The sequence below is a fragment of the Bubalus kerabau genome, chromosome 17 (assembly GCF_029407905.1).
Source record: "Bubalus kerabau isolate K-KA32 ecotype Philippines breed swamp buffalo chromosome 17, PCC_UOA_SB_1v2, whole genome shotgun sequence".
NCBI classification, from domain to species: domain Eukaryota; kingdom Metazoa; phylum Chordata; class Mammalia; order Artiodactyla; family Bovidae; genus Bubalus; species Bubalus kerabau.
The window spans coordinates 28,613,917-28,641,750 of record NC_073640.1 but is presented as its reverse complement, the minus strand read 5'-3'; the positions used below and the strand labels follow the sequence as shown (position 1 = coordinate 28,641,750).

The 27,834-nt window shown below is 54.4% G+C and overlaps 2 protein-coding genes across 3 annotated transcripts in view; both read left to right on the top strand.

The window, feature by feature from the left end:
- The first annotated feature begins 4,134 nt into the window (after nucleotides 1-4,134).
- Nucleotides 4,135-26,475, top strand: CCDC102A (coiled-coil domain containing 102A). 2 transcript variants are annotated; one of them, XM_055553887.1, is made up of 9 exons: nucleotides 4,135-4,248; nucleotides 11,710-12,471; nucleotides 16,012-16,235; nucleotides 17,907-18,015; nucleotides 20,032-20,148; nucleotides 20,453-20,662; nucleotides 22,270-22,440; nucleotides 23,388-23,491; nucleotides 25,850-26,475. In XM_055553887.1, the coding sequence occupies exons 2-9, from the start codon at nucleotides 11,869-11,871 to the stop codon at nucleotides 25,977-25,979; spliced, it is 1,668 nt and encodes a 555-aa protein (XP_055409862.1). In that variant the 5' UTR covers nucleotides 4,135-4,248; nucleotides 11,710-11,868; the 3' UTR covers nucleotides 25,980-26,475. The 2 variants fall into 2 exon arrangements, with proteins under 2 accessions (XP_055409862.1, XP_055409863.1); XM_055553888.1 differs by lacking the exon at nucleotides 25,850-26,475 and adding an exon at nucleotides 24,302-24,390.
- Nucleotides 14,034-27,834, top strand: part of PSME3IP1 (proteasome activator subunit 3 interacting protein 1) — a 348,568-nt gene continuing 334,767 nt past the window's right edge. The window contains exon 1 of the mRNA XM_055553909.1: nucleotides 14,034-14,038. The gene's annotated coding sequence lies outside the window, so the exon portion shown is untranslated. The remainder of the gene's footprint in view (nucleotides 14,039-27,834) is intronic.

Below are 27,834 nucleotides of genomic sequence, written 5' to 3'. Positions count from 1 at the left end.
GGCCCTTGTTCAGTCTCCCAGGCAGGGAGGAAGGCAAGCCACCTCCCACTCCCCACCCTGAGAGAGTCATCTCCAGCCCTAGCGATGTCTCTCACCATGGGGGCTGCTCCCCCTGGTGATCTGCAAGAGGGCAGTAAGTGGCACCCCTGACAGGACAGTAGATAAACTGAGTCACACCAAGAAAAAGTAATTTACTTTTCAGTCTCTCTCAATCCCAGTGACATCCAGAAGTGTCTGTTTAGAACTAAATTATCTCTAGCCCCTTTATACCACCACCTTCTGTCCTTTTGATTTTCATTCTTCAAACTTATATTGGACATAGAAAACAGTATATCTAATGTTTAGTGATTCTTTTATTGTGGCAAAAATATACATGAAATTTACCATATTAGCCATTTTTAAGTGTACAGTTCAGTGGCATTAAGTACATTTATATTGTTATCATCACCACCCTCAAAGCTTTCCCATCTCTGTAAACTGAAACTTTGTACCCATTAAACACTAATTCCCCATTCCCCACCCACTACAGCCCGGAGTAACCACCAGTCTACTTTCAGTCTCTGTTTGACTACTCTAGGAACCTCCTATCAGTGGAATCATACAATATTTTTCCTTTTGTGTGTAGCTTGTTAACTTAACATGATGCCTTTATGGTCAATCTATGCTGTTAAACATATGTCAGAATTTCCTTTAGCCTCCTCTCAAGGCTGAATAATATTCTTTTGAATGTATAGACCACATTATTTATCCATTCATCCACCAACACACACTTAGGTTGCTTTTATCTTTTGGGGGTATTGTGAATATGCTGCTACGAACGTGGGTGTACAAGTTGTATTCCTTTCTTAACAAAGTGAGGGTTTCTAGCTTGATTGAGGATGTTGCTTATTTACATGACATTTATTTTTATGACTTTCTTCTATTTACAGCAGCAATTTAGCCTAAAATATACATCTGTTCTAAAAAAAAAGTGAAATGGCTTAAGGAAAAATGCCAAGTAAATAATAGCACAAGAGTTATGTGTTGATGGCAAAAAGTGGTGGCAGAGACACAGGACAGAGAACTGCTGATGTGTGGGAAATACTAACACAAGCCTCAGTGGAAAACCCTACTGTGCTAAACTGGGGAAAGAAACCAGATTAGTGCTGCATCCAGTAAGCTGCCAGGAGGTGCAGTTTTAGCAACAGGAATGAAATGGTAAACTTGAAAGTCAGATCTGGGCTTTAAGATCTCCCAGCGTGTGACTGGAGTTTGTCGCTTGGCTTCTAATCCCCACTTTTCTCACTACGAGATGATGGTAATACCAGCCATAGGATGGCTATGTGTGCATGCTCGCTCAGTCAGTCATGTCCTACTCTTTGCAACTCCATGGACTGTAGCCTACCAGGCTCCCTTGTCCATGGAATTTTCCAGGCAAGAATACGGGAGTGGGTTGCCACTTCCTACTCTAGGCAATCTTCCCGACCAGGGATCAAACCCACATCTCTTGCCTCCCCTGCATTGGCAGGTGGATTCTTTACCACTGGCACCACCTGGGAAGCCAAGGATGGCTATAACACTGAGCTAATTCATGTGAACTCCCAAGCCCATGGTCAGGACACAGCTTGGTCCTACGAGTGGGTAGCTCTCCCTCCCTCAACCCCTGCAACAGACAAGCCTGGGACAATATTTTTGGTTCTTCTCTTTGAGACAGATAGCTCTATCATGATGATTTTATAACTGGAGCTTAGGGGACTTCTCTGGTGGTCCAGTGGTTAAGACTCCGGGCTCCCAAATGCAGGGGGCATGGCTTCAATCCCTTGTTGGTGTACTAAGATCCCGTATACCACATGATGTGGCCAATAATAATAATAATAAAATAAGCTGTAAAATAACAATTGGAGGTTAGGTTCACCATCAGCTCAGCCTCCTCCATCTTCTTAATCCATATCCCTGCCTTCAGAAACTCTAGGAAAGAACTCTGGGATCTTGGTCCACAACTGTCCTTACTGGTTGTGAAACTGGGTAAGTCTCAGCCAAGCACCTCAGTGAGCATTTCCCCAAGTTTAAAATCGGGGGTGTTCCAGCTGTCTGAGTACTCAATATCTGAATCTCACAGGTCCAAAGTACACAGTAAGCAAAGGTCAGCCACTGCAATACCCACAGGTCAGTTCCTTCTCAAACCCCACATAGTGCCAGCAAAATCTGCTCTGAGCTGATTGTCAGATGCTATCAACATTCAACCATGCCAAGACAAAGCACATGGTTACGAGTGAAACTACAAATCCTGCAAAAAAGCGTGAGATTTCACGAAGTGGGTGTAAGTGATGCTGTGGAAAACGAGCAGCCACTGACCACAGAGGAAGAGAGCTTCTGTAAAAGAAAGGCCCAAGAACTTGCAGAGAGAACTGTTTGACTGTCACAGGATTCAGAGTGAACTCTGGTGTGAAACTCTCAAATATGTTTGCAAAGTGATCCTCTTGCTGCAAAGAGCCAATTCTTCATTGATGCTACTGCACGCATGATAGCAACCATAATCTAAATAGGTTCTTTACCATCTGAGCCACCAGGGAAGCCCCCAAATACAGGCATGCCTTGGAGATATTTCCAGTTCAGTTCCAAGCCACCACAGTAAATCAAAGCTCACAATGTATTGAGTTACACGAATTTTTTTGGTTTCTCAGTGCAGATAAAGCTTATGTTTACACTATATTAGTATAGTAAGTGTGCCGACAGCATTATGTCTTTTAAGAAGTACATAAACCTTAATTTAAAAATCTTTATTGCTAAAAAGGGGCTTCCCAGGTAGTGCTAGAGATAAAGAACCTGCCTGCCGATGCAGGAGACAGAAGAGATGCAGTTTGGGACAGAAGAGATGGGGTTTGATCCCTGGGTGGGGAAGATCCCCTGGAAGAGGGCATGGCAACCCACTTCAGTATCCTTGCCTGGAGAATCCCATGGACAGAGGAGTCTGGCACGCTACAGGCCATTGGGTTCCAGAGTTGGACATGACTGAAATGACTTAACACGCATGCACATTGCTAAAAAAATTTTATCACTTGCACCTTCAGCAACTGGTAATCTTTTTGCTAGTGCAAGGTCTGAAATATTTTTAGGGTTATCAAAATGTGACACTGAGACAGAAAGTGAGCAAATGCTGTTGGTGCCAAGACTTGCTTTCCACATGAGAGTTGTACAAACCTTCAATTTGTACAAAACAAAAACAGAAACACAGCATCTTGCGAAGGGCGATAAACAAACATATGCCTCTATTGTTAATTATCAATTCAAACTAATTTATCTTCTTTATTTTTAGTTTCTTCTTCCACGTAAAGACTCAATACAGCAAGGTTCCCTCCACCACAACTCGGAACTTCTGGTCCTCCTTTAACACGGATTCACCTCATCGGCCTTCCAGGGGACAGGATGTGGTAAAAAGACCGCTTCCCCCCTCTCTCGAAGTAACCGCAGACACTCACTCTCAAGGCAGGAAGCCCCAAAGTGCCAAGGCGCACGCAAGTACCCCCCAAGGTACCGGGACCGCCCCCGCCTCTACCCCGTTCCCCTAGCCAGTTGAGGCCAGCTCTGCGCGGGAAGCACCCTAGCACATCCGAGAAAACCTCCGCCCGGCTCCACCCACGCTTCTCAACATGCGCGAGGCTACTGTGGTCCATCCTTCTGCTGTACAAAGGGGAAACTGAGGCCTGATGAGGTGCAGGGACTTGCTGCTCCGCATCCACTCGGTGGCAGAGCTAGCACTGGGAAGAATGTAGGTAACAAAAGCATACAAGCTTGGTATACAGCTGCACGTGCTGAGCCCGGGACAGACTGTGCCCTCTTCTGCTGCTGGGCGCCTAGTACGTCATTGCCGCTCAGGGAAACTTGAGGCGGGAAAGCCGACCCCGCGGGGCCCCCAGACCCGGCCTTCCTTCCCCCTCCTCTAGGCCCGACGGCGGGGTGGGGCCTCCGTCGGGGTCCGGCCCTTTCGGTGGCGATCCCGCCAACTCGGCCTGCGCCCCTCTCCCCAAAGTTAGGCGCGGGTCCCCCACCCAACCAACTCTGCGGGCCAGGGTCAGAGTGGGGCCGCAACCCGCCCGGGCCCCACCGCCCCCGCCCCGCCGATTCCTTTCTCTCCCCTCCCCCCGGGAGGGAGGAGGAGACTCCGCGGCCCTCCCTCGGCCCTCCCGGCGGCGGCCGCAGCAAGCCCCGTGCCCGCTCCGCCCAGCCGCGGCGGATCGGACGTCCGGAGCCCGCTGGTCGCCGGCCGAGGTGAGCGGGGGCGGTAGTGCAGGGGGCCGAAAGCCACCGCGTCCCGGGAACTCCCTCCAGGCCGCGAACCTTCAGCGGGAGGGAAGGGGTTAAGTTGGAGGGCGTGCTGGAAGAGGAGCAGCGGGAGCTCCCGCGTCCGCAGCAACCCCCAAACTCCGAGCAGAACTTCCTAGCCCCCTCCGCGGGCTCCCCTACCTCCGGAGCCCCAGCCTCAGGAGTGATGGGGCTTCGGGAGTTGGGGGAGGGGGGAGGGCAGGGCCGCCCTTGAAAAGCTGCGGGCGGGGGCCAGACCCCAGGGGGGCGGCGGCAGCGGGCGGGGGCGAAATTTGGACCTCTCCCGGGGGACCCAACGTGGTCACCATGGCGAATGCGGGACGGACGGGCGGCGCGGGCCAATCGGAGCACGGCGCCCCTGGTGGCTGCCAATGGGGGGCCGCGCGGCGGGGTGGGCGGGACCGCGTCTCGCTTGGCCGGGAGACCCTCCTCCCTCATCCCGCCGCAGATGTGCTGAGGAAGGGGAGAGGAAGTGAGGATTTAGGCGACTCTTGGTCGTGGGAGGCCAGAAAGGGAATTTCTGGAAGGAGTTGGGACAGGTGGAGTGACGGCTTAGTGTCATGAGAAGGGAGTGGGCCTCCGTTGTCCCACTATTACGATTGTGAGAACTGGTGATGTCCTGCAAGCCTCCTTCCCCACCGGGGCTTCAGTTTCTCTGTCTTAAGTGTAGGTTATGTAGGGTTGTTGGGGAGGTAGGATTACTTCGTGTTGGCACAGATTCTGCCCACTGTTTAGACAAAGCTTTTAGGTATCTTGTTAATGCCTCTCTCCATCTTACAAGTAAGAAAACAGCATCAGAGAGGGCATGGCCTTGCAGGTATCAAACAGCATCACAGAGGTACAATTGGGGCTCCTGAGAAGTCCGCTGTACTAGAGTGTATAGTTCAAGGAGTTGCTCAGAGCCCCGGGGCTGGGGTCCACCCCATGAAAACCTCCCATCCTCTCCCAGCTGTGCTTGGCCTGATGACTGAGGACCCCATAGTGTAGGTGGTCCCAGGAACACCTTGCCCCTCAGGTAATCAGGACCCAGGAGGGGAGGCATCCAATCCCAGCAAACCAGCGACCCCACCCACCCCCCCACCCGCCAACACACACCCAGTTTTGCTGCTGATCCTTGATGTGGACCAATAGCTGTACCTCTGGATCTCAGGTGGCCCATTTGTAAAAAAGGAGTTCTGATTAGTGGTCCAGGATATCTTTGGCTTCTCTGTCTGAGATGGAGGTACCTGGGAACAGATTAGGGGTGCCTACCCACCAGGGCTCAGGTTCAGCCTGCAGGCTCAGCTTGCCTCCCTGTCCTCTCCTGGAGGTCCAGTGATGGGAGCACGGGTGACAGGTCAGAGGGACAAGCGCCCACAGTTTGTGGGCTGACCAGCCTTGGGCCCTGCACTTATCCAATCAGGCTGTCCTCTGTGGTTTCCTGCTGGGCTCTGCTCCCTGCCCACAGCCAGGCCTGTGGCCACAGGCCAGCCCCACAGCCCCACCTGAAAGGTTCTGGGAGGTTATAGAGGGTTTCTGAGCTGGAGGGAGGAGTTGGGCCATCCCATCCCACCCCACACCCACCCCAGCCCCCTAAGCTGGGCCCCATCTAGGCCTCAGCACTGCTTACTCTTCTCACTAGGTATGAGCCATCAAAACACGGTAAGGACAAAATAAACTTGTCCCCCTGCAAGTCAGTTAGACTCCCTCAGGTAAGAGGCCTGATCCTTGACCTGGCCATGAGATGACCTCTGACTTTGACCTTGGCTACAGGCTTTGACACCTACCTGTCTCAGAGCCTGACCCTAAAGTGACTCCTGATCCTTAGAATGGTGCAACCCTCCCCGATTACAGAGAACCCCTAGCTGTCCATCTTCTACCCATCAGCCTGGGAAGCATTAATGCAGCATTTGCTGTATGCTGGGCCCTGTGCTGACAGCCAGTGAGTCCAGGATGCCCTTGTGGTTTCTCAGTGCGGCCACTGCTGAAGAACAAGGAGGTGCCATGTTGGGAGCACTAACATACTCTTTGTATGAGGTTGGGGAAGGCTACCCAGGGGATCGTTACCCAGAGGTAGGTCCTAAAGGATGTGTAGGAGGTACTGCTAGAGAAAGGAGAAAGAACATTCCAAACAGGTCCACTAGAAGCAAGGAGCCACTGGTCACTTTGTCTAGACGAGGCTGATGAAGGCCTTGCCTGAGGCAAACATCCAGTCAAAACATTCTTCTGTCCTGGCCAGCAGCTGCCTGGAGCAGTGAGGATGACTGTGGGGCTGGGGTTCAGGAGCTCTTGAGTCCCATGTGGACCTGTGCATGCTTGCTAAGTCACTTCAGTGGTGTCCTACTCTTTGCAACCCTATAGGCTGTACAAAGCCCACCATGCTCCTCTGTCCTTGGGATACTCCAGGCATGAATACTGGAGTGGGTTGCCATGCCCTCCTCCAGGGGATCTTCCCAACCCAGAGATCAAACTCACATCTTTTATATCTCCTGCATTGGCAGGTGGGTTCTTTACCACTAGTGCCACATGGGAAGCCTTCCCAGGTGGCTCTGCTACCCAGTTAAGGGGATGTGAAGCCATGGTTCTGCTTTCTGCTCTCCACCCCACCAGCCAACTTTGATCACATCCTGTGTGCAGGGCCTGTGCTAGTGGCTCCGGGTGGCACAAGTGTCCTGCCTGGGTTGGGGGAGGCCTGAACTGCAAGAGGAGAGAGGGCAGCTGGCCAGGTCTGGTTCTGGAAGGTTGTGGGGATATACTCCCCTGGCAGAGTGGGGCTGGGGAGACCAAGGCACTTCCGGGAGGGAGGTTGTGGAACTGAGCCTGAAGGATGGGTGGGGTTTCGGAGTCTGAGCGGGGCATCCCAAGTAGGGGATCAGGCTGAGCAGAGATCCTGAGGGTTTGAGCAGGAATAGACCCGTCTGGCTGGTGCTGGGGGTGGGGGGTGGGCACAGGAGAGGGGAGGGTGAGTGGGAAGGACTTTCTGGGCCTGTGGAGGCTGGTCCCTCCTCCACCTGCTCCATGGGGAGTGGTGACACCCTGCAGGAATCAGGAGGCCACCCCACACACATACTCACATCCCAGGGGAGGAAGACGCTGATCCTGGTGACAAAGGGCAGGCGGGGTAGGCAGTGGGAGCCAGTCTCTACAACTGCCAGCTGAACCTCCATGTGGCGTCTCTCTTGGTGAGTGTGTATGTTACCAAGGCTTGATGTGTGTGTGTCTGCCCCTAAGGCTGTGTTATGTCAGTGGGGTGGGGGTAGGGGTGAGGGGGAAGCATTGCTAGGCAGAGACAAGCTGCCCTTGAGTGTGTACGCAGGGTTCCTGGTGTGTCCAGGGGTGGGCTTCTCCAGAAAACTAACCTTGGGACCCCCCCAACCCCCATCCATTTATACATGTGTGCACACACACCCTTCAGGGGACCTGGGCCTGCAGGAAGAAAGGCAGGAGGCCCGTCCAGAGCCCCTCTGACCCCCACTCCTCCCCACCCCCTCCCTTGAGCGTGGGTGCCTGGAAGCCATTAGGGGCCTGGGTGGCGCCTGCCCTGGCCCTGCACGACAGGCTTGGGATTCCTGGAAGGAGCAGGCCACCCCTCCCCGCCAAGCCCCATTCAGGCCTGGCAGCTCCCCCAGGCAGAGAGGATGTGGCAGCAGCCCCCTCCCTGCCGCCCTCTCGGTTTAGGGGCTGCAGGAAGGGCCCAGCAGGGACCAGGGCCAGGCCCCAGGGACCCCCGCCTCACCAACCCCCATTCCCAGCACAGCTCTGGCTTCTGGCGAGGCCACCGGACTGGCACTCAGATTTCCTGCCTCCTTCCCCTCCCCCGCAGGCTCTCACATTGTTTTTCTTTTCCAAGAGCTTCTCTATGTGGAGCTGGGCCAGGAAACTGGGGAGAGGAGGGCTGCGAGTGTCCGTATATGTGTTCGTGTGTGTGTATCTATGCGTGTGTGCATTTGTCTGTCTCAGGGATGAGTATGTATCTTTGCGTGTCTCTATGTGTATCCGTGTGGGCATATGTATGTCTTCAGGTGTGTCTGTGACTCTGTATCTACAAGGAAGCATCTCTCTGAACATATATATAGTTGTTGTGTGTGCCTATGGGGCCACCTCCGTGTATGTGCGTGCCTGCCCACGTCTTTATCTATATTTACATGTATGGGGTTGCTTGTGTGTCTGGGTGTGCGCATGTCTGTGAATGCACGTGGGATCTAGGCCAGTCACCTCATTGCACAGGTGGAAAGACAGAGTCACAGTGGGTACTCAGCCTTCCAGGGATCGCTTGGGGAGTCGGGTGTACAGGGAACTGGAACCTAAGCCCAGAGGGCTGTGTCTGGGGCATAACCTAGTCTGTGCAGGTGTTACTGGGGTTGAGATAGACATGTTTGTACATACGGAACTATGGGTGGTGACACGGCATCACCACTTACTCAAAATATCCCACAGTTGGATGGTTAAAATGCAAATCTCCGGTCCCACACCTACTGAACATGATTCTCTGAGGAGTGAGGTCCAGGAACTGCATTTTAAGCAAATGTCCAGGTGAATCTGAAGGACTTCTTGCTCTAGAAGCACTGGCCTCCCTCACCCCTCACTCCAGTTCTACCAGGGGAGAAACAGGCCCAATATGGGGCAGTGATTTAGATGAGGTTGATGACAGAGCAGGGACTAGAGCTGGTGCCTGGTGAAGGAAGACAGACAATAAACTAAGGGCAAACGCGCTGGAGAAATATATTTGAATGGCCAAAAGTTTCATTCTGGTTTTTCCATAACATCTTAGGGGAAAAAACTGAAATAAACTTTTTGGCCCGTCCAATAGTAGGATCACTGAGCCGTGCTAAGGAACTGTGACTGTAAGAGTCATGAATTTAAATGAGCACTGGTCCACAGTGGTGGAAAACCTGTGATGCCTGGTTATACGGGTGAAGGCAAGAGCAGCAGAGCAGTGGAAGCAACCAGAGGCGGCACTGCCTGGAGAGACAAGAACAAGTGAGGTAGCTGGAACACTGAGGGCATTTGGGTGGGTGTAGCAAGGAGAGAAGGAACAGGGTGGGCAGTGGGGACCGTGAACAAGTCAGGGAATCGATGAGTTTTTGGTGTTGGAGCCTTTGAGAGAGTGAGTTTGGAATTGACTGTAGAGAGGGGAGGGGTCGCAGCTACTGGTAGTGACAAAGGTGGTGGCCAGTGGCACGATCCGGTTTGTGTTTTTAAAAACTCACTCTGGCTGCTGCTCTTGAGGATGGATTTGAAGGAGGCAAAAGGGGACAGGGGGATGGGACAAGGAGAGTGGTGGCTGCGGTCTCCCCAGTGGGAAATGATGGTGGTGGCCTGACAGGTTAGTGGTTGAGGACGAAGAAGGTAGGAGGATCCCCGTGATGGGTGGCAGACAGACTGACTGGACTTGGAGGTGGAGAGAAAGCCAATTCCAGGATATTCCCCACAGTGTGAAGAAGTAAAGAAGCACTCTTCTCCCAGAGAGGGCATCCAGAAGGAGGCTCCGGTTGTGGGGGGAATGGAGACAGGGAGTCCCATTTGACCAAGCTGAGTCTGAGTTGTCTGAGGGACATGTGAGTGGTTCTGGAGAGCAGCCCAGGCTGGGAGAGAGACTGGAGGTTACTGCGGACGTGGAGAGATGGCTCAGGCAGGGGCAGCCAGGAAGAAGAAGGCGGCCAGGACTGGGGTGACGCCAGCACTGCAGGGATGAGCCCAGGTTGCCAACCAGGGAGGCTAATGGGGGACCGCTGGAGAATAGGAGGAAAACCCGGAGAACATCCTGGGAAGGAGAGGTGCAAGAAAGGAGGGCTGGAAGGTGCCCAGAGCTAGAGAGGGCATACCTGCGAGAGTTGAGACATGCCCAGAGGGTAGGGCGGGGGGCCTGGAGGCCAGGCTGGTAAGGCTTGATGAGAGAGGGCGAGGAAGGTACACGGTGGGGAGACAGCAAGCATGGCCCACTCTGGATGGGCCTGGAAAGGGAGGAGACAGAGAAGGGAGGTGAAAGTGCCAGGAGAGACTTCAGCAGGGAGCAGGCTCCTTGGAGGGGGATCACTGGCTGGGGTGGGAGAAGCTGGATGGGGGGGCCTCTGACCCAAGGTGGGAGAGCCCCCATCCTCTTCAGGGCAGAGAGGAGGTAGCTGTGGGGCTAAAGGCAGGACAAGGAGGGAGTGCCAGCCTGACAGCTCCTCTTTTTACCACAAACTGTGACATTAGATGTGCTGCCGAGTGGGGGACTTAGAGGCTGGAAAAGGGTGATGAAGGGACACAGCCAGACAGTATTGGGACACTCTTCCAGTATGCTGAGAGTCCCACCAGCAGTGCCCTGATGGGTCACCCAGAAAAGGAAGGAATAGCGATCAGGGCAGGTCTCAGGGGCTGCAGTGAGGCTCTGAGGGTCAGGCCCAGCTGAATGGGGAAGGAAGTATGAGATAGCCCAAGGAGCTGTTGGTGGTCAGCATGAAGCCACTCTGAGGGAGAGTGTGGCAGGCTGGGGACAGAGTGGGCATGTGTCTCACTTATTTTAAAAGGGATGTGGCCAATGAACAGCAGAGCTCAGTGGTCGGCATGGGGGGACACCTCACCACACTGCACCCCCATCTAGACCCCAGCTTACTTCCATCATACCACCAGCACATGCATGTATTCACCAAACCCACGCCAGTGTTTGGACTTCTGGATGGTGTATCTGGATCAACTCCAGGGCTTACTTTTGCTGAGTCTCCCTTTCCTCTTCAGTAAATGTCTATAGTTGCCCTCGAGTCTGTTGAGAGGATAGCTCACATAGGCATGGCCTGTAGTTGGCCCTCCATAAATGTCATTATTATTGTCATCATGTGCTGGGACAAAGACCAACAGCCAGCCATCCCCTGCCCTCAGCAAACTCATAGCCTGGGGTGAAGATGGGGTGCTCGCAGGGACACAGAAAAATAGTACAGTGAGGCTGGCTGGTGGAGACCTGGGCAGGGGCTGACCACCTGGCCTGAAGGGGTCCTGGAAAACCTCTTGGAGAAGATGCTATTTCAGGTAAGTTTTAAGAATGGGAAGAGTCAGCCCAGCGCAGGAAAAGGGTGGGAGGGACTCCTGGCAGCAGGGCCAGCATGGAAGCACATAGCATTCCGGGTGGAGAGCAGTATAAGACATTCAATGTGTGAGATGGGACCTGAAGGTCAGGGACAGCAGATCAAGGTTTCAGATCATCCGTGGCTGCTCCAGGGTGAAGCGACTCAAGGGGGTTATCTGGAGGCCCGTGAGGAAGCGGCTGCAGGCCCTGGCTCACCATTCCAGCCTCACTGGGGCTCCTGGAGGCGACCAGTTGCACTCCTTCCACCTTTGCCCATGCTGTTCCTTCTACCGGTCGTGCTGTTCCCTTCGCTTCCCATGGCTGAGCTTAAGGATATGGGCGGTTGGTGGCCACCTCCAAATAATGGTTGTGTTCTCCCACAGGTCGGAGGGAGCGACCCCTCCCCATAGCCCGGAGAGCAGCCAGTAGCAGTGGCCATCATGCACAGTGGTATCGCATCTGCTACGCGTCCCCCGCGCTGCCTCTGAGTCCGGGACTTCCAGCCCAACACCCACGAGCCCGCCCGCCCCCGCGGCCACGCCATGAGCCACGGGCCGAGCCCCCGGCTGGCCGAGTCCCCGCAGCTGTCCAAGGGCAGCCTCCTGACCATCCTGGGCAGCCCGTCGCCTGAGCGCATGGGGCCGGCCGACTCGCTTCCGCCCACGCCTCCCAGTGGCACGCCCTCGCCAGGGCCGCCACCGGCGCTGCCACTGCCGCCCACGCCCGCACTGCTGGCCGACGGGGACTGGGAGAGCCGTGAGGAGCTGCGGCTGCGGGAGCTGGAGGAGGCGCGCGCGCGGGCGGCGCAGATGGAGAAGACCATGCGCTGGTGGTCAGACTGCACCGCCAATTGGCGCGAAAAGTGGAGCAAGGTGCGCGCCGAGCGCAACCGCGCGCGCGAGGAGGTGCGTCAGCTGCGCCAGCGCCTCGACGCGCTCACCAAGGAGCTGGCGGGGGCTCGGCGCGAGCGCCAAGAAGCGCAGGGCGAGAGCGAGGCGCGGGGCCGCGAGCTGGCGCGGCTGCGGGGCGCCCGGGGAGGCGTGGACAGGACGCCCGATGGGCCCGAGACGGAGCCAGAAAGGGAACAGGAGCCGGTGCCGGTGCGCGACGTGGGATCAGGATGCGAGAGACCGCAGGGCAGCCAGGTGCGCGGCGAGGGGCGGGGCTTCTGGGCGGAGCCTTCGCGCTGGGGTCCGGAAGTGGGAGGGGCTGATTGACCCGGGCAGGAGCGGTGGCTGTAGGGCTCAGAAAGGGAAGTAAGGTCCTGGTGAAAGGTTGTTGTTGAATCACGCGAATACACCGGGATTCTTGGCCCCCAGAGGAGAAGAATTCAATCCGGGGCCAGAGACGAGGCTTGATCGCTCAGAGCTTTTGTGTAATAAAGTTTTATTAAAGTATAAAGGAGATAGAGAAAGCTTCTGACATAGGCATCAGAAGGGGGCAGAAAGAGTACCCCCCTGCTTGTCTTCAACTGGATGTTATATAGTCACTAGCAGTCTGTTAATGAAAGAAAGGAATGTCTTAAAATTCAGAATGGCACCAAATGGTTTATCCTGGGCCATAAAATGATTAACTTGAATCTTAAAGAAGGGCAGACCACCATACAAATATTTTCATTTACATAGATTAGGGGAACAATATCTGAGTATAACATACTGGTTTGTCAAGTAGGTTTTGGGCCAAGAGGCGGAACCGACTTGGAGACAGAGTTTGGGGTAAAGGCATAGTACATTAGCATAGCTTAAGACAAACATTTCCATAAGAAAAAGGCATTGGTTATCTCTAGGCTCAAGAATAGCTAACTTCAGGCGAAACCAGGTGTCATTATGGCAACACAGTATTTTAAGAGAAACCTCTCTTTAAATTTGTATAGAGAAGGAAAAAAGTATTGCTAGTTTGTTTTCTCCTGTCGCTTAAGAGAGATAAAAATGTCTGACACTTGCAGGCTATTTCCTCCATTTGGAGACCCCTCTCTCCTTGGGGACCCCTAGATTTCTTATCAACCTGCCTAGGAAATGACTCTCTCACTGGCATGTGGGTAGGTATCACACCTTCTGGGTTTCAGGCTCTGCCCTGCAGGGCCCCAGGTTACCTTCCTCCCACAGACCCCAAGGGCAGAGTGTCCCTGATTATGGTGGTCCCGCCGCTCCCATACCTGCTGCTGCTGCTGCTAAGTCACTTCAGTCGTGTCCGACTCTGTGCGACCCCATAGACGGCAGCCCACCAGGCTCCCCCGTCCCTGGGATTCTCCAGGCAAGAACACTGGAGTGGGTTGCCATTTCCTTCTCCAATGCATGAAAGTGAAAAGTGAAAGTGAAGTCGCTCAGTCGTGTCCGACCCTCAGTAATCAACAAAACCAACAAATCATCCTCTCTGAGCAGGAGCAAGTTATAAGAACTTACCTCAAAGGCATCCATTAGTCGCAGAGCTGAATCCGTTCATTTATTCAATTTAGAGAACGGAGTAAACATTTTAACAGGTGTCTATCAAAGCTGAGGGATTGGGGGTAGGGAGTGTCAGGGCAATGGGAGCACAGAAGGAGGCACCTGAGCCAGGCTCTGAGGAGGGAGCTTCACCGAAGCTTTTCTAGAAGCGGTCCCGTTTAAGCTGAGATAGGAGGAATTGACGGAGAAGGCAATGGCACCCCACTCCAATACTCTTGCCTGGAAAATCCCATGGATGGAGGAGCCTGGTAGGCTGCAGTACATGGGGTCGCAAAGAGTTGGACACGACTGAGCGACTTCACTTTCACTTTCCACTTTCATGCATTGGAGAAGGAAATGGCAACTCACTCCAGTGTTCTTGCCTGGAGAATTCCAGGGACAGGGGAGCCTGGTGGGCTGCCGTCTCTGGGGTCGCCCAGAGTCGGACACGACTGAAGCGACTTAGCAGCAGCAGCAGGAGGAATTGATGGTGAAAAGTGCAGGAATGCATTACAGGTGATGGAAATTCTGTGCAAATAGCGAGAGGCTGAGAGTGCTTGGTAAATCTGGGAAAAGCCTCCGTCGTTCCATGGGCACCCTTACAAAATGCTAGGCTCTGCATACACACTACCTAGTTCATTCTCAGGGCAACCCAGGAAATAACTGACTTTACAAATGAAAACACTGAGGCGCTGAGAGGTTAATTACCAGTGGCTCCCAGCTGGTGACTGGAGTCGCTGGGAGTTGACCCCAGATGAACTTCTCAGCCCATGGTGATAATAATTAGGCCATCTGGAACATTAATGATATGTACGGAGGGCAGCCTCCTCTGAACAAGCAAGACTCGCCTGAAGGCTGTCTAGGGACAGAGTCCAGGCTCAGGTTGCTCCCAGCTCCATGCCCAGTCAGGCCAGCTCCCCTTAGCTGCCCTCTCCCCTCTCCTGCCTGTGGGCTAGAGTGGACACTGCTGCCTCCTGGTGGCTGCAGCCCCCTTTGCCGGGGCCTGGCTGGTGCAGGTGACATTCCTTGCTCTTCTTTGGGGCAGAGGATGAGCCTCTGTATATCAGCCAGCCTCGGACACTGTTCCTGTCCTCTCCGTGTTTGGTTATGAGTCACCCCAGGAGGTAGCAGGTTCCGCGGCAAGAGCTCAGAGGATGCAGCCTGAGTTTGTTTTCCAGCCCAGCCATGTTTGTGCTCGGTGACCCTTCAGCAATTCCCTTCTTCCCTCCCTGGTTCCTCAGTTGGGAATTGGAGCTTTGGACCAGATGGCCTCAGAGGCCCCTACCCGGACAGTCTGAGATAAAAGAGGAGTAGAATTTCACTCCTCAGGCCCATTGTCCTAGTCTTGATAGGGAAACTGAAGGTCAGTCAAGGAAGGGACCAGTCCAAACTCATCTGGAATGACTGTGGGAGAAGCCAGGCTGGGACAGAGGTCATGGGCATCTTGGATCTGTGGTCAGAGGCAGGCCAGGGGGCAGACAAGGGCAGAGGGGAAGAGGAGCCTGACAGGGAGGAAGAGGGCTCAGGGTTGAGTTAATCAACCCTTACTGCTTTCTCTCTGGGAGCTGGTTCTGCTCTCAGAGGCCGCCTTCCTGTGCATCTTTTATTATTGTGGTTTAGTGGTTCAGTGGTCTGACTCTTTTGTGACCCCATGAACTGTAGCCCGCCAGGCTCCTTGTCCATGGGATTTCCTAGGCAAGAATACTGGAGTGGGTTGCCATTGCCTTTTCCAGGGGATCTTCCCAATCCAGGGATTGAACCTGAGTCTCCTGCACTGGCAGGCAAATTCTTTACCACTGAGCCACCAGGGAAGTCAATGCATCTTTTACCATGTCACTTATGTTTCAGGTGATCCCACTGAAAAGTGGGATCTTTGAGCAGGAATCCCTTTTGAGGGAATCTCGTCCTTATTCCTTGTAGGAATCCCTGCTTCTGCATTCATCAGTGTCTCACCAAATATTTGCATACTTCCAGCAGCAGAGAGCTTACCACCTTTTCTGGGGAATCTTCCAGGATTCAGGGAATCTGAGTGGCTGACTCTGTGCATTTCTAAGCAGCGAAGGGGGAGGGTGTGGCCCTCCCTCTCCAGGGGTGGAGAGACAGGCAGCAGAAGAGGAAACGGGCGTCCAGAGGACTGTGTGACTTGCCCACGGTTACCCACCAAGCTGATGCCAGACCCTGGACCTGGGAAAGGCCATGATGAAGGCCAAGAGGGTGAGGGCTCAGCGATCATTAGTCCAACCTCTGCCTGAGTCCCCACAGGAGCTGGAGCTGGTGGAGAGCCTGCTGAAGAGCAGACCAGAGGAGCCCGAGGGCTGCTGGGAGGTGCGCAGCGCGGGGGCCGGGGCCCCACGTGGCAGCTCGGGCCGCCAGGAGCGCAGCCGCCTGCCCTGGGAGGACACCACCGTCGAGGAGGATGCCTCCAAGCTGACCGCCCTGCGGCTACGGCTGGATGAGTCCCAGAAGGTGCTGCTCAAGGAACGAGAGTGAGTCCCGGGAGGCAGGCAGGGGCTAGGGGGCGGGCCAGGCCATACCAGGGCCTCCTCGGAATCACAGAATGAAAGTCCATGTCATAGAAGGTGAGACTCAATGAAAGGGAATGGGACTTCCCCTTTGAGTCCCATTGATTCTTGGAACTTGAGAACAGTGGTACTGTACCCAAGGACCCAATGTGAAGGCTTTTTAAAATTAATTCAATTAATATGTGTCAGGGATCTGGGTCAGGCACTGTGCTCGGTGGGGATACAGTTATCCATGAGACCAGCAATCCCTGCCATCGTGCAGGGAGAGTGCCATGGGCAAAAATCAAAGCAGGGAAGGAGGGATAAGGGGACTGAGGGGTGGAGGCTGGGAATTTGGTTTTGGACATGTTGAGCTTGATTCAGCAGGAAGGCATTTGGGGATGTGAATGAGTCTATAGAGTTCACGAGACAGGTCTGGGCTGGAGGTAGAAATTCAGGAGTCATCATTGAATAGATGATACTGAAAACCATGAGCTCAGGTGAGAGTGGATAGGGCAGAGGTCAAAGGATGGGGCTCTGGAGCCGACCAGCTATAGAATCAGAGGAAGAAGGAAGCAGCAAAGGATACAGGAGAAGGGAGCCAGTGAGGGGGAAGCGGAAGCAGGAGGAACCGTTTCATGGATGAGGGAGCAGTCAGCTGGTCAGGTCGGAAAAGGACTGAGCACTGACCAGTGGATTTAAGACTTGGAGGTCACCAGTGACCTTGATTGGTCATTTTTGCCTGATAATGGTGAATATGTAGTAACACCCCCTTTTCCATCCAGAAATTAAACACAAAGATGGTATAAGATAACTACACACAGAAATCTTTTAAAAATCAACACAGTGCCCCTGTGAAGGTAGAAGCAGAGATCATGGCCATGCTCCTGCAAGCCAAGGAGCACCAGCTATTGCCACCAGAAGCCAGGAAAGAGGTATAGGACAGATGTCCTCTCACCACCCTCGCGTGGAACCAACACCTTGGTCTTGGACTTGAAGCCTCCAGAACTGAGACGCTGCATTTCTGTTTAAGCACAGTGAACAAAAATCAACCTGTTGTACTAACTGAAATGTAAAGTAACACTAAACTCTCAGAATGGGAGGCCAGGGTGGTGTGGGGGTTGGTCAGGAAACATTACATATGGCCAGATACCCACGGCGCCTCCTGCACATTCAGGGCAGAGTGAAGGCTGAGGGGCATGAGAGCAGTTTATGGGACTCCCACCCAGTGATGGTGACAAGAAGGCCCTCCTCCTTCAGAGAGTCACTGGAAAGTGTTTTCCAGCTTTTCCGACTGCAGAGCTGTGTGTTCACGCCAAGTCAGCATAAAAGAGATGGGGGGAGTGGAGGTATTATTTGATGGATGAGCCCAGGGCCTGGTGCCCTGGAGAACCAGTCACTCCCCACAGCAGGGGCTGGACTCCCACAGTTGTGTGGAGGGTGGAGCTCCAGGAGATTGCATAACCAGGTTGCCTGCCACAGAGTGGGGTGCTAAGGCCTGGAGCACGCAGCAAACCACCAAAAGCCAGGGAAGTGGCATAGAACAGATTACCTCTCACAACACCTTGGTCTTAGACTTGGAAGGGACTGGAGGACTATGCAGGAGGACTCAGCAGAGGGCCCCAGTGGGCTCACCCCCACGTCTCCCCTCCCCAGGGATAAAATGGCACTGAGCAGGAACATCGAGAAGCTGGAGGGAGAGCTCAGCCAGTGGAAGATCAAGTACGAGGAACTGAGCAAGACCAAGCAGGAGATGCTCAAGCAAGTGAGTGTCAGAGACCAGGGTGGGCTTCCTGGAGGAAGCAGTACTGTGTCATTGAATTTCAGCAGTGGGAATGGGAGAAAGAGGGGAATTCTATCATTCACTGTCAAGCCCCAGCCCTATGCCATGTGGTGATCTGTGGACTGGGGCAGGAGGTGGAGGAGGGGTTGTGGGGAGAAGGCCAACAGTAACCAGGTAGATAAATTCAGAAACTGTGAAATTCAAAACACAATCAGAGAGATGAGGTGGTGGGTCATAGAAAGGTCTCTCTAAGAAGGTTACACAAGGCAAGACCTAAAGTGATTAGAAGCCACCGTTGAGAAGAGGCAGGGGGCAGAGTTCCTGGCAGAGGGCACAGGAAATGCAAAGGTCCTGAGGCCAGACAAGCATAGTGTGTTCAAGAAATAGAGGCCAGTGTGGCTGGAGGGTAGTCAGTGAGAGATGAGATTGCAAGGGGATCCCACTGGCCTTGTAGACCAAGACAAGAGAAGGAGTCTGGATGTTCACTGGGCACATGGTATGAGATCTTGCTAGAGCCTCACAGCAGTCAAGGAAACACACTTGGTGTCCCCATCTTACAGATGAGGAAACTGAGACTCTAGCTGGCAGAGAGGAAATTCCACCCCCGCAGTTTGGGAACTCCTGCATGCTGGGGTCAGGCTGGGCTTCCCTTACTGCTTCCCTGTGCTCACCCTGATGGCCACCAGGGGGCGCAGCCACCCTGCTTTTCCAAAAGGTGGGTGGCTCACAGACCCCGGAGCCTGAAACTGCCCTGGAAGATTGGTCTTTAAGTAGAATCTCTTTAAGGAATCTCCTAAAATAAAGCTTCCCAGACCCTGCCCTCACTCTCCTGAGTCAGATCTTTGGGGCTTAGGTCCAGGAATCTGTCTTTTTAATCTTTTCAAATTGTGTAATCATTTGAAGAAATGTGGGATCCAACTGTGCAGTTTTACAGATACATAACTATAAAGATTCTCATTAGTATCTGGGTTTTTTTTTCCATCAACATTGCATATTTAAGGTTCATTCATGCCATTGCAAAGAGCATTCCTCTGACAATTTTCCCTGCTCTACAACAGGGACTCTGTACTATTTCAGATCACCCCAGGCAATTCTGATGTGACCAGCCCCACACCCACAGGCAGATCCCCTGGGTGTGTTCAGCCAGTGTTCACTGAGGGTGCCCAGGCCATACACGGATACAAAGGCGGGCAGACAGACATGCTGTCTCCTGTGCTCACATTCTTGGGGAGGTAGGGGGATGGAGAAGCACCCATTCTAGGCAGGGAGGACAGGAGAGACCTCCCTGAGGAAAGGGCATTTAGGCCAAGACCTGAGAGTAAGAAAAGTCAGCCCTTCAAGATACCTCGGAAAGAGGGCAGCGAGCAGAGGGAACCACAAGTGTGAAGCCTGCAATGGACAGGAACTTGTGCATTTGAGGACTAGAGAGGAGGCTCAGGGAGCTCTGGGGAGGGGGGTGGGCAATGCGGTTGAGGGGAGATGGCTTTGTGGGACCATAGGGACAGGTTGGTTCTTAGGGAACCTGGGGTTGGGGATATGATTGGCTGTATCTTTTTTTAATTAATCAGTTTATTTTTTTGGCTGCACAGAGTGGCCTACTTATAGGATCTTAGTTCCCCAACCAGGGATGGAACCTGTGCCTCCTGCAGTGGAAGCTCAGAGTCCTAACCACTGCACCACCAGGGAATTCCCCTGGGTTTATCTTTTTTTAAAGATTAAGAAAAAAGGGCTACTGTTGCGGAAAATGGGTTTATGAGAGAAGGTCACGGGACAGGAGGAGGGCACCCAAGAATGGACACTGGGAGGCTGGATGATTATCAGGGAGAAGGTGAGAGATGTCGGAGGAGGCAGATGCATTCAGATTCAGAGTCTGTTCTGGATACCCCGTGGCCCATTTGGGCGCCACGTGAGGCTCCTTACTGAGCCCTCCGGCACCAGCGCCCACCCCTCCCTGGAGCTGGTGGTCCTCACCTAACCAGCCTGTGCTGTATCACACAGCTCAGCATACTGAAGGAGGCCCACCAGGACGAGCTGGGCCGCATGTCCGAAGACCTGGAGGATGAGCTGGGTGCGCGTTCCAGCATGGACAGGAAGATGGCGGAGCTGAGGGGCGAGGTGAGGCCACCGGCAGGGCCTTGGGTCTGGGGGCGCCCGGGGGGCCCTGCCTCCATCAGTCATTCACTCACAGGAGGACAGGAACCAGCCACAGCCCTGGGTGCTCCAGTCTGCAAGGGGTGGGCCTCTCTTGCTCACACCCTGTGCTCTGTGAAATAAGCCTGGGTTAATTATAGCTGCTGCAGCTGGACTTGCTTCCTGGAGCCAAAACAACTGCCGGAGGAGGTGGGGAGGGGGAACCTCCTGCTCAGGCCGTGCTGTGCCCCTCCCTGTGGACCCCTCCCGCTGTCCTGCCCTGTTGCAGATGGAGCGGCTGCAGGCGGAGAACGCTGCCGAGTGGGGTCGCCGGGAGCGGCTGGAGACGGAGAAACTGGGTCTGGAGCGGGAGAACAAGAAGCTGCGGGCGCAGGTCGGGGACCTGGAGGAGGCGCTGGCCCGGCGACGGCGGCAGACAGCCAGCGCACTGGACTGCGACCTGCGGGCAAGCCAGGCTGCGCTCTTTGAGAAGAACAAGGTGGGGTAGTGAGGGGGCCGCAGCCAGGGCCAGGGCAGACCACCTCCTGGGCGTCCAACTCCAGGCTGCAGGGGGCCAGGGACCCTTGAAGTAACGACTACAGACCGAGGAGGTGATTGCCTGGCAGCGGCTCCTCCTGGGCACCCACCGTGGGCCAGGCTCAGTGATACCACCATCATAGCTGGGTTTGTGGGGCACCACTGTGGGCCAGGCTCCCTGCTGGTGCTTTTTGCCCATGCTATGGAGAATACTTGGCGACGTAGTGGTAAAGAATCCACCTGCCAAGCAGGAGATGCAGGTTTGATCCTTGGGTCAGGAAGATCCCCTGGAGAAGGAAATGGCAACCCATTCCAGTATTCTTGCCTGGGAAATCCCATGGACAGAGAAGCCTGGCAGGGTACAGTCCATGGGATCACAAAGAGTCAGACGCAACTGAGCAACTAAACACAACAACATCACTTAATCCTTTCAACAGCCCTTTTATTGGTCCACCAAATGTTTATTGAGCTCCAGCTGTGTGTAGGCCTTGTTCTAGGTGGTGGGGACACAGCCGTGAACAGACAGGAGGGATGTGGCCGCCCCTCGTGGAGCTGATAGCTGAGGGGGATATAGACATTGCTCCCTCCGTCACACACTTATGCTGGTCACACAGCTCCATGGCTGTGGCAGGGAGAGAGAAGAGGGGATGCCCAGGGACCTGGCTGAGGCCCAGGTCCTGGGGAGGTTTTTCTGAGGCAGTGACATTTAAGCCCAGGTCTCCAGGGAGAGTAGATGTTGACTGGCAGTGGACTGATTCCAGGAGGAAATTTGGAAAATGATGTGAATGAATGTCCCATGGTGACAGGGACCTGGAGCTTTGGAGGAACAAGGGAGGCTGGTGTGGCTGGAGGGGAGCAGGTAAGAGGGATGTGGTAGGTGAGGCAGGAGGCCTGAGTCACCTTTGAAAAGTGAGAGGTAGGTGTGAGCAAGTTGTGGCTCTGAGCGCTCACTGGCTGCGGGGTGGAAGACGGATGAGAAGGCAAGTGGATGAGGAGTCTGGGCCATTCCTGGGGGCAGCAGGAGATGATGGAGGGCAGGACCAGGCTGAGGTTGGTGGACATGGAACAAAGAATGGATTCAAGAGGTCATTTCACAAATGTGAAGACTGAGGGCTCAGAGAGCTCCCAGAGCTCAGGTGTGGACAGCTCCTCTCCTGGCTGCTCATCTTCCCAGCCACTCTGGCATCAGATCTCTTTGCTTCCAAAACGCACTCCTCAGCTGACCCAGAGCTTTAATGCCATTTTGATACATCAAAGAGTCCTGACTTTATCCCTCCCCAGAAAACGAGACTCAGCTCAAGTAGCCTACTGCACACCTCATGTCATCTCCAGCAGGCACCCCAGAGTTCCACGTCCAGAATGGAGCCAGCAATTCCACCCACCTCTCCCCTCATCACCCCCAGGCCTTCTCACCTCACTAGATGGCACCTCTAGCCTCCAGCTCCTCACCCGACTCTAGTGTTGGCATCTCAGAGAGGTTCCAGGGAGAAGGGACCCCAGTACCCCCAGAACCACCTGACCTCGTGGACTTCCCGGCATGAGCCCTCCTCCGTCTCCGCTCCCCTGCAGGAGCTGGCCGACCTCAAGCACGTGCATGGCAAACTGAAGAAGCAGTTCCAGGAGAAGGTGGCGGAGCTGGCCCACGCCAACCGGCGGGTGGAGCAGCACGAGGCCGAGGTGAAGAAGCTGCGGCTGCGAGTGGAAGAGCTCAAGAAGGAGCTAGCCCAGGCTGAGGACGAGGTGAGCACCAGCCTGCAGACCTCGGCTGGGGCCCTGGGGGTGGCAGGGCCCTCCTGTGTCGCTCCATGCTGGGTTCCCTGTGCCTGGTACAAGCCTGACTCTCAGGAGGCACTCAGGAGAGAGTGGGTGGGTAACAGGTGGTGTGTGGGTAGGAAGATGGGAAGAGAAATGGACAGATAACGTAGATGAGTGGTTGAGTAGATTAATGAATGAGTGAGTGGGTGGATGTGGAGTTGGTTAAAGGGACAGGATAACTCCATGGATGGATGAACAGATGGATGAGGGGATAGATGGACAGATGGTTGGGAGAGAGGAGAGATGGATGAGACATAACAACAGATGTCTGATGGGTGGTTGGATGAATGGATGAAGGGGTAGGTAGATAGATGGGTGGATGAATGGATATGTGGAAAGATGGATGACTGAGTGGATAGTGGAAAGATGGACAGACAGCTGACTTTCAGTGGGTGGAAGAGTGAATGGACCAAAGGAAAGAAGGCAGAAGGATGGGTAGATGGGAAGACGGGTTTGGAAGAGTGGAAGGACACAAAAGTAGTATGAATGGGTGGCTGAATAGATCAATGGCTGGTGAGTGGGTCGGTGGGTGTCTCCATAGGCAGATGGATATTTCCATGGATGAATGGTCAGATGAACAGATTCATGGGAATATATGGGTAGGTGGGTTGATGGATGGATCAGTAGCTTGGGGCATTGGAGTGTGGGTGGATTTGGAAGGGAGAGGCAACAGGCAAGAAGAGGCAAAAAAGGGATGTTCTCCTGGAGGAGCTGGGCCTCAGTCTAGGCCTCAAAGGAGAGACAGGGATTGCTCTCGAGGAGGATCGTTCTCACAGAGGAATGGCAGGAGTGGCTGGTCCTCAGCAGATAGCAGGGCAGGTTGGCCCAACCCAAGGTAACTCCTATACTCTTGGCTCCGTTCACCCCCACAGTTGGACGAGGCCCATAACCAGGCGCGGAAGCTGCAGCGGTCGCTGGATGAGCAGACGGAGCAGAGCGAGAACCTGCAAGTGCAGCTGGAACACGTGCAGTCCAGGTGGGCCCAGCGTGCCGCCCCAGGAGTGAGGACTCCCAGCTGGGGCGCACAAACAGGCAGGGGCGCTTCCAGCCCAGGGAGGCCCAGGGTCGGGGTTGGGGCTCCAGCCGAATGGGCCTAGAGGGGAAGACAGGGAAGGAAGAGATCCGGACGTCCTGGGGCCAGAATCCTGTCCCCTCCAAGCAGGAAGGGCCAGGGCTCGGAAACCAGGGAAGGGAGTGCAGGAAGTAAGACCAGCTGGGAGCCTGGGAGTTGTGTCTTGCAGCCAGCGGATATAGAGGGAGCAGCCAAAGAGGTCAGGCCCAACGCGGGGCAGCAGGGAGGGCGGGTGGATCTGGGCAGTCTCTGATGAGAAGGACAAGCAGCCCGCAAGGTCCCCAGGCTGAGGTGACTCTGGACCAGCTGGGGTCTGTGGGATCCCAGCCCTAATGGCAGCCCGGACCCCTCAGCTGCAGACAGGACCCATCCGCCTCAGTGAGGGAGGACCAGGAAGTCTGGGGGCCCACCCAGCATGCTCTGCCTCCCACCCCATCCCAACACCCCAGGAGTGGCTCTCTCCCCCGGACTCCCCTTAGAGCTGGGGTATGTCAGAGAGCATCTAGTCCAGGCCCCGCCCCATTTCACAAGCTCCCACCTGAGACTGATTTCCTATGCCAGGCCAGGCCTTTACTTCCATCCTCTTATTTCATGGAATAGACAGCACCCAGTCTCTGCTGCCAAGACTGCCTGGGTGGTGGGAACTCTGGCTCTGCACTAAGTAGCTGTGTTATTTTGGGCCACTTACTTAACCTCTTTTTTTTTTTTTTCCAGAGTTTCCTCATCTGTAAAATGAGATTGATAACAGTTTTTATTACTTCTTGATTGTGGGAATTAAATAAGCTGATTTGTGCTTATAAAAGGACCAGGCCCATGATAAATGCTAAATAGTAGCGGAGCTTTAGTATTGGGGTCAGATATTGTGTCATGGTTGGATAGCATCACCAACTCAATGGACATGAGTTTGAGCAAACTCCAGGAGAGAGTGAAGGACAAGGAAAGCTGGCATGCTGCAGCCCATGGGGTTGCAGAGTCGGAAACGACTTAGCGATTGATCAACAACATTGTGCTTTAAGAACCACGCTCCTAGGAGAGACAGGAAGGAAAATTTTTTCTCCCCCCAGGGGGCCAGCAAACGAGGAAACTAAGGCACCAAGAGGGTTAAGTCCTTTCACCACCACACAGCTGGTGGGTGGTCAGGTCAGATTGCCTCCCTGGCCGTCTGCCACCTGAGCCCTTATTTACAGAGCATGTACTGTTATATATGTGCTGAGTGTCTGTGGCTAAGAGCACAGACTGTGGAGCCAGACCTGATAGCTGTGTGACCTGGGGAGCCAAGGCTCAGTTTCCCCAGATGCTTGGGATGTTGCCTATGAAGTGTCGTGCAGGAGCCCAGTCATGAGTGCAAGTCAAGCTCAGTGTCTGGCCAGCTCTGCCCACTCCACACCCCTCCCCACCTCCCTTCGCCCCGCCACTCCAGCACATACCCCTCACAAGGCCGCCTAGCCTCAGGGCCTTCCCGCAGTCTTGGCCACATTTGGGAGCCATAAACTCCCGAAATGGGCAGGCAGGCTGGCTCTGCCCAGGCTCTCAAGTGCTTCCATGGGGAGGGTGGGGCTGCCCAGGACCGCTGCCTCATCTTATTCCCCAACTTTTTGTGCTTTAATGTTCCGGGGACAGCTCACTAAATCACCAGGCAGTAATGGAGGCCCCTGCCCGCGCCCCTCCCCGCCGTGTTAATAATTCATGCCTTCCAGTAAGATGCAGCCAGGCGGCTACTCCGCTGGGGGTGGGCACGGGGAGCCGGGGAGGAGGGGGGATGGGCATTTCCTCCACCGGCTCTTAGAGAAGTCTGCCTCGTAAATTTTGGCTTTAGGAATTTTAATGTGGGGAAGAACAAGGATGGAGGGCTTTCTCACTGACATTAGGGATGTAGGGGACTCAGAACCCCCACCCCTGGACTCTCTTCCTGTGGGCTTTGGAGCCTGGCTTGGGTTTAAATCCCAGCCGCGTTACCTTGAGCCGGCTGCTTCACCTCTTCAAGCCATGCCCCCTACTCCAGAGCCAGCCATCCAGTTCAGAGCCCAGCCCCTGCTCGCTGCTGTCTGTGGGACTTAGTGCCTCAGTTTCCCTGTCTGTAAAATGGGGGTGACAGGAGCACCTCCCTCACTTCGGGGGCTTCTGGAAGGATGAAGTGAGACGAGATGTTTGTGGAAGGCCCAGTCTGGTGCCTGGCAGCGGGACGCGCTAGGGGAGGCTGAGCTGCTGTCAGCACCAGCGGAGCAGGCTCGTCTCTGACCCGCCTGTCACCCCGCCCCACAGGCTCCGCCGACAGCAGCAGAATGCCCCCCTCTTTGGGAAGATCCGCAGTGCTCGCTTTGGTGCCGAGGAGGCAGGGGACGGAGCCAGCGACCTGGACGAGGACGAGGACCTGCAGATCCAGGTGGCTTAGACCTGCCAGGGCTAGGCAGGACTGGGCGCCACCCCCCAACCCTGGGTGCCCAGGCTGACCAGCCACTCGAACTGATGCAGCTGTCCGTGCTGACTCTGGGAGCAGACCCCAGTCCCTGCCACAGACAACTTCCTTCTCTCCCATGGTGGGCGTTGGTGGTCCCGCCTTACCGACACTCCATAGAAGGGAAGCCGTGGCCTACGTTTTTTTTATATATATATTTTATATATATATATATGTCATATATATATTAGTATATATGCCTGGGGTCCTTGGACTTATTTGGTTTTATAGACACAGGACCACTCCAAGGCCCAGTCAGGTGCCCCCACCCACCCAGGACTTTCTTGCTGGGGGAGGGGGTATCAAAGGAGAGCTGTTAGGGGCCTCCATCCAGGCTGCCTCTCTGGACCTTGGAGGTCTGGCAGGGGCTGTGACTGTTCATAGTACAATGTGATAACCCAGTCTTTTGTAATAAATGGAGTTCATGTTCTCAGGTGGAGGCCTGAGTGTGTGGCAGATGCAGGTATGCATGTGGGGGACAGACAGGATCAGCCTGCCCCGGCACCAAACCTGAGCTCGGGAATATTGATATGAAGTCACTTGAGTGACTTAATGAATGAATGTGAGAAAGAATGAATGAATGAACAGTGGAACTGATGAATGGTCTGGAATTCAGCTCCTGTGAGAGGAACAAGAAGGGATGGTGCATGTTTAATCTGCAGGAGACTTCAGTTCTGACTCCAGATGAATTCAGGTATCTGCTCTGGCCCTTACTGGTTGTGCAACCTTGGGGAAGTTACTTGTCCTCTCTGAGCCTCAGTTTCTCCATCTGTAAACTGTCTCATAGAGTCATCAGGAGAATTAGATGAGTTCACCTGGAGCTCAGTAAAGGTGAATTATAATCGAAATACTTGAAGGTATGCCCTGGAGAGGAGGGATTTGCCAGCTGGGTTCAGCCGTAAGGGATGACATTCAGGCAACTGACTGGTGGGCGTTTACCCAGAGCTGGGTATGAACACACCTGTAACCCTTTCATCATTCTCCTAGCCCTGCTCCAGGTAGTGACATTATAGATTTCATCTTTTGATTCTTAATTCCTACACCTTCTATAACCAGCCAGTGTATATTGAATCTGGTAGGAAAGGTTACTCAAAGTATGGTAGCATACGTTATTGAATCTTCGCAAGTTGAGGGGGCGTTTTGAGTCACCTGCCCTTGATGAGAGTTTGACATGAACTCTTAGCACCAGGGCCTGCTTTCTGCAGGAGCAGGCACTCTCAGAACTGTCCTAGCCCACAGACCAAGGCGAGTTCCCTGTGTTCAGAGGTGAGCACAGAGAGGCTGGGCTCAGAGCAAGGGCCTGGCACCCAGTTCAGTTCATTCGCCCAGTCGTGTCCCACTCTTTGCGACCCCACGAATCGCAGCACGCCAGCCCTCCCTGTCCATCACCAACTCCCGAGAGAAGTTAAATTCAATTGATCGAGGTTGGGGGGCTCCCTGCCTTGGGGTGGGCAGCTGCAGTTAAGGACTTCTCTCTTGTGGCCCAGTCTAGAGAACCCTTGGGGCTATGGTGCTAGGACCCACAGCTGCCACAGGCCCTGGGGGCTGATAGGAGGCGCCAAGCAGGCCCAGGAGCCCCGCAGGGGATAATAAATAGGTCCCCTGTTGCCAAGACTGAACTGACCATGCTGGCAAGGTGGGGTTTGCTGTCATGCCCCAGGTCCCCTCCTGGGCTCCAAGGGGGAGAGAGAGGAGTGGGAGAAACCCCACATGGGCGTTTCCCCACAAGCCAGAGCCAGCAGAAAAGAGAAAAGGCTCTAGGGGAAGAGGAACATTTCCTGCGGGGGGTCTT